The 6,000-nt window shown below is 37.4% G+C and overlaps 1 protein-coding gene across 3 annotated transcripts in view; it reads left to right on the top strand.

Annotated features, from left to right (window-relative positions):
• The first annotated feature begins 254 nt into the window (after positions 1-254).
• LOC132268140 (NO-associated protein 1, chloroplastic/mitochondrial) overlaps positions 255-6,000 on the top strand; it is a 37,296-nt gene continuing 31,550 nt past the window's right edge. For all 3 annotated transcript variants that reach the window (XM_059768892.1, XM_059768891.1, XM_059768889.1), the window contains exons 1-2: positions 255-754; positions 1,290-1,475. In XM_059768892.1, the coding sequence (XP_059624875.1) occupies positions 314-754; positions 1,290-1,475 (627 nt within the window). In that variant the 5' untranslated portion in view covers positions 255-313. The remainder of the gene's footprint in view (positions 755-1,289; positions 1,476-6,000) is intronic.

The raw sequence follows: 6,000 nt of genomic DNA, 5'->3' as shown, positions 1-6,000 counted from the left end.
GTAAATTAATTGAATTAAATAATCAGGAGCAAATATGACATTTGAAACCACATGGGGTGTCATTGTTTAAAAAGGGGTTGACCCGCATTTGAGTGACATTGACTGAAACCTCGGGAGATGTCAATGCAATTTCCTCGAAATACAAAAATATCATTCATGGGCAAAACGGTAAATTCACTTCCTATTGTGGCCAGGTCCTGTAATGTTGATGAAACCATAGGGTATGATATATATATATATATATATATATCGTATATAGTGTATCATCAAGTTCAGTCTTCTCTCCACACAGCAAGCTTACAAAAGGGCATCAATGGCGCCCAAAGCCGTCTGTTTATCCTCTCTCTCCTGTCTCTCTCCACTCTTTCTCTCCCACCAATTCACAAACCCCAACCTTAATTTTCTCACTCTCCACCCTTCAAAAGCCACCGTCATCATTTGTAAATCCATGCAATCTCACACCCGCAACATAACACCAATCTCTGCAACCCATTCCTCAGCCTCCGAGCCTGAACTCGAAGGATCAGGAGCAGCCGCCCCGACTCGAGGGGAGATCTTCCTCGAACGCCAACAATCCATGGCGGCTTCAGCTATGGTGCTCGCGTTTAGTAGGAAGAAGAAGAAGAAAAGAGAGAAACTAAGTGGGTCTCTGAAGGTCTCCGCAGTAGCTCATAGCTGTTATGGTTGTGGAGCTCCGTTACAGACGTTGGAAGCGGATGCTCCGGGTTATGTGGATCCTGATACCTACGAACTGGTATGAACTCTTTCCGAGCTCAGAAACCAAATTTGTCTGTGTCTATGCATGCCAATGAGTATAATGGGGGTGCTAGTTTTTTTATGCCGTGTGTGAATCGATTAATTTAAAGAATTATAGATTGAGTGAAAATGGCAATGCATACTAATTTTTGTGAAAATTTGGTTATGGGTGAATTGAACTGTTGGAAATTGAGCTTGGTTTTGTTATCCAACTGGTGGGTTACTGAGAAATTTGAGCTTTGGAACTTTGAATAGGTTGGATATATGATTTTTGCATTAAATTGTGCGAAATGCCAGTGCTTTTTAAATGTTGTAATCTGCTGGTGAGGGATTTAGAATTGAATTTGTTTAACATGATTTGCTATGCGAACTCCCAGAATTAGATTGAGTGATATAGAAGGCAACACATAATTCGAATTGAGTTATTTTTCATGAATTAGTGTGAGAAATCTGTTTGAAGATTGAGTGAAATGACAATGTTACCAATATGTGTATGTATTTCTATTTATTTATTTTATTTCCTTTAATTGTAGAAAAAGAAACACCGTCAACTTAGAAGAGTACTTTGTGGAAGATGCCGACTATTGTCTCATGGGCACATGATTACTGCTGTTGGTGGAAATGGAGGTTACTCTGGTGGGAAGCAGTTTGTTTCAGCCGAAGCACTTCGGGAGAAGCTATCTCACTTGCGCCATGAGAAAGCTTTGATTGTTAAATTGGTAAATGCTAACTTATAATTCATATGAATTCAAGAAATTATTGTAATGATTTCGAGGATGTGAAGATGAGCCTCTGCAACTGTATTTGCTATGTAACTAGAATATTGAAATATGCATTAGCTTTTGTTTGTTTCAGTAGACTAGCTTGTGAAAATCTGCATATTTGTAAGAGTGGCATTCTAATAGGCAAGTGGTCTAGTTTTAGAAAAGTTGTCTCGCTGCGGTCTTTTGTGACCTTGAGATATCACTTGTAAATCTGTGAATTTGTGAACCATACTTGAATGTGGCAGTCCAGGGGAATCTTACTCAATAGTTCTTTCAGTTCTTATTGTCCATGTATATCTCATGTTTCTCACGACAAACATCTTTTAAGGAAGAGAATGTAAAAGAAGTCATTTCTTTAGAGATATCTGATAATGTTGGAATGATTTTAAACAAAGAAAAGAGTGAACTGGGTTATGGAGATGGTAAAGTTTGGGGAAACCTTATCTTCCATTAAGGAAGAACGTATGTGACAAATCTTCCATGAACTTAACTGGTACGGGGTGGGCCACACTAGATGAGTGGCGCACTGAAAGTGAAAACCAAGAAAGCCATTAAGCAAACATGTTCAGGAATTTCAATAAATGATATTAGTATCTTAGTTCATATGTTCATCACCTGTTTCTCTAATATTTAAGCCTTTAATAAAGGCAATGGTTTGTTTATCATGATATTGAAGCCTCTTTTGCTCAGCAAACTGATGCACGAACTGTTATATTCGTTTGCGTGTGTGTGTGTGTTTTTTTTGGTGAATTAAATTAACCTATTTGTTGTTAATCTTGAGGCTGCTTTAATCCCAAATGATTCTGAGTCAAAACATATTTTTAGCTTTTTGTGGAAGCTGTGGCTTTTTTTTTTTTTGATAGATAATGGAAGCTGTGGCTTTTTATCTGCAAGTATTGTTAGATCTCTGCTTTGCAATAAATCCTCAAATATTAAGGGCTTTTGAAATCACAATTGTATTTTTGAAACTTGTTATATATTCATAATCAAGTCCTATATACAAAATTTAAGGAGCGGGCTTGTCTTATCTGGTATGGGGTTTGGATTATTCTGCACTTTGTCAAGGGCTTTTGTTTAAGAGGGGGTTATTGTATTATGGCAACAAAGTCAATGAAGATCTTACAAGGAGCAAAACTTTCTGGCTACTGTTGCTTCTAGGTGAGACTTACCTTAGCCCTTGGAATGTGGATGTCTCCTTTTACATTAGATACGTTGTTGGGGATGGGTTCGTGATTCACTTCTGGGAAGATTTGTTATCGAGGGATGTGGGGGGTTGGGTGTTTGGGGAGAGTAATCTGTTCAGTTTCCTTTTCCAAATACCCTGCCTTTTGTGTGTGTTGATTTTTCTTCACTGGAACTCATTTTGACAATTTCAGTTCTTAGAAATTCAAGTTTTCAGGAAAAAAAAGGCCTACCTGTTTGAAATTGATGACCTCATTTCCCTTATCCCTTTTTATCATCTCAAAGATGTTTACTTCCTGATGTAGTCTGGATTCTTGACGTGGAGTTTCAAGAATGCTGTGTCCTTTACTTCAAAATCATACTTCGGTAATGTGTCTAAAAATCTTTCCATTTTCTTCCAGGGAGATATGATATGGAAGACTAAAGATTCATATAAAGTTAAGGCTTTGCTGTTTTGGTGTGGTTAGGGATTGCAATGGTTTAATACTAATGGCAATTTGCATATTACAAGTCTCTAAATGTTTTTAATGTGTTATAATAGTCATTTTTTTATGCAATGCCCCTTCTCTGATGCTTGTGTTAGAGGTTTCTTCGGTCAGCAAGGATGTGTTAGGTTTCTCCACAGAGGTATGGTTTTCTTTAAAGATTCCATTTAGATTGGTTGAGGAAGGAAGATATAGGAAAATTCTTTGAAATCATGCATGTTACTTTGGTTTAGAGGAATGTTAGACTTCTTTTGGTACGTAAATTTCTCAATGGAACTATGGAAGAGTAGAGTAGGGGTTGTTATTGACTTCTCTGAGTTGTTATTAATAAATAGTTCAACATAGTGCTTTGATTGTGGTTACGAGTTAGGTTGCAATGTCTTAATACTGGTTGCATGACAAAGCAATTACTTGTTTGATGTAGAATAGAATGTCCAGTCCTTGTGTATCTAGAATTGTTGAAGTGAGATTAGTATCGTAGCATTCAATGAGCATCTTGCATTTCATAAAAATTAAGGGTAATTGTTAGCAGATATGGTAGCCACGATTTATGGAATAACTTACCGTATTAGTAGAGATTTGATTATGCTATAGAATATGCTGTGATTTGATTTAGATTTGATTTTATTTCCTTTATTATAATATGAGCATGTGCTCTTTTTTATCTATAAATACTAGAGTTGTGAATGAGTGATTCATCTCATTCAAGCCTTTATACAATTATCTCCTTTTTCTTCTTTTTATATTTATTCTTACTATCAGAGCCAACACCTTTCCACACCTTTCAGCAGCCTTGATACTTGTGTGACAACCATCTTAGGTTGTCTGTGACATCGTGTGACGTTGCCTACACATGTTTTTCTGTATTGCTGTTTTGTGATCGAAAATAGGTATTTTTAAGTTTTACAATTTCTTTTTTATTCTTCTGGGGTTGGGTAAGTTGGGATCGTTGGTCTCCAACACCTATAAGGGCTTGGGTAAAATTTTTTTAGTTTACAGAGAGGTTCTAGATATTAAGTCCGGCTATATGTAAGCGGGCAACGCTCCTTAAAAAAGTCTGTATTTGGACCTTTCGGGAATGGTCTGAGGAGGTATTGTTATTGTTTATGGTCTGAGGAGACCTTTTGATTTGTTAACAAAATTAGTGGTGTTTTTGGAGTTGTTTATTGTCGTGTGAAAGATTATGACAGATTTAGGGTCCTCGACTGTTAATTCTTTTGGCTCAAGTTCTGTTGGTGGTGGTTTCATTTTTCCCACCAACTCATCAAAAAATCCAGGACTTCAAATCACCACAGTGAAATTGAATGGCTCCAACTATTTGATTTGGGCATAGTCTGCGAAGATGTTAATTGGTGGCAAAGGTAAGATTGGCTATATTACTGGTTTTGAGAAAGAGCTGGCTGACTCAGAGAAGACGTATCCACAGTGATTTGCAGATAATGCTATGGTTATGTCTTGGCTAGTCAATTCAATGCAGCCAAACATAGCCGTTCATTATATGTTTATGAAGACTGTTAACTTATCAAAAAAAAAAAAAAAAAAGTTTATGAAGACTGCTAAACAGATTTGGGATTCAGTTTAACGCACTTATTCTTAGAGGTAGAATAATGCACGGATTTTCAGTTGGGGCAAGACATCCCCATGATTTCTCAGGTGATTTGATAGTTTCAAGTTACATCGCCAAGCTTCGTGCTATTTGGGAGGAGATGTCATAATATGATTCCTTCCACTCTTGGAAGGATCCAGATGATGCAGTTTTATATGCAGGGATTATGGAGAAGAATCGAGTGTTTCAGTTTCTTGCCGGGTTTAACGACGAGTTTGAGTATGCCCGTGTTCATTTATTGCGCTTATCTTCATTCCCCACTCTTGAGGATGCATACTCCTGTTTTGTCAGATGAGAGCCGTCGGACTTATCCATTAGGTGTTGCTTATGTTGATCATTCTGCTATGGTAGTTTGGGTTTCCAACCTTTTAGGAACTGCACCATTTCAGTCAGTTTAGAGTTCTACCACCGGTCCTCTTTTGGGACGACAATGTGGGAGATGTGATCGTTGTGGAAAACTTAGTCACATTAAATCTCGTTGTTATGTACTACATGGACGCCCATCGCAACAGAAACAACAATTTCGATCCTTTGCACATTCTGTTACACAACCAGTTTCGTTGTCAACTCCTGACAACTCTGCCTATACATCTTCTGCCATAGTTAGCTTGACTAAAGCTGATTTGGGCAAGTTCAAACAATTCTTCAATCAAATGAAGGCATCATCTCATCCAACCTCCACTTATGCCCACTCTGGTACTATTGCATCTGCACATAGCGTATCTACATCTTCGACACCATGGATCATTGATTCTGGTACTTTAAACAATATGACTGGTATGCCCTCATTTTTCCAATCTTACAGTATCTGGTCACAAAATATGCCTTGCGAATGGCTCTCCATCTTCCATTGCTGGGAATGGTCAGTTACTCATTCATTAACTTTGTCAGATACACTTCATGTTCCATAGTTGACTACAAATCTTATTTCTGTTAGTAGCGTTACTAAACAATTAAATTGTAGTGTAACGCTTTTTCCCTCTCATTGTATTTTTGAGGATCTGGTATTGAAACGGACGATTTGCATTGGGCATGAAGTGGATGGCCTATACCTGTTGGATGCTCCTTTGTCACCTCAAACACATTCGGTTTCATTATCTAATTATGTTTTATCTAATAAAGCTCAGCTTATGCTTTGGCACATGGGTTTAGGGCATATTTCTTTCGGTTATTTAAAACATTTGTTTCCTTCCTTATTTTATAACGT

Source organism: Cornus florida, unplaced genomic scaffold, assembly GCF_030987335.1.
Source record: "Cornus florida cultivar Cherokee Brave unplaced genomic scaffold, ASM3098733v1 CherokeeBrave_3.0.0_Hap2_Chr08, whole genome shotgun sequence".
Lineage (NCBI taxonomy): Eukaryota > Viridiplantae > Streptophyta > Magnoliopsida > Cornales > Cornaceae > Cornus > Cornus florida.
Note: the sequence above shows the minus strand (reverse complement) of the source record. Positions and strands in the feature narration are given on the sequence as shown.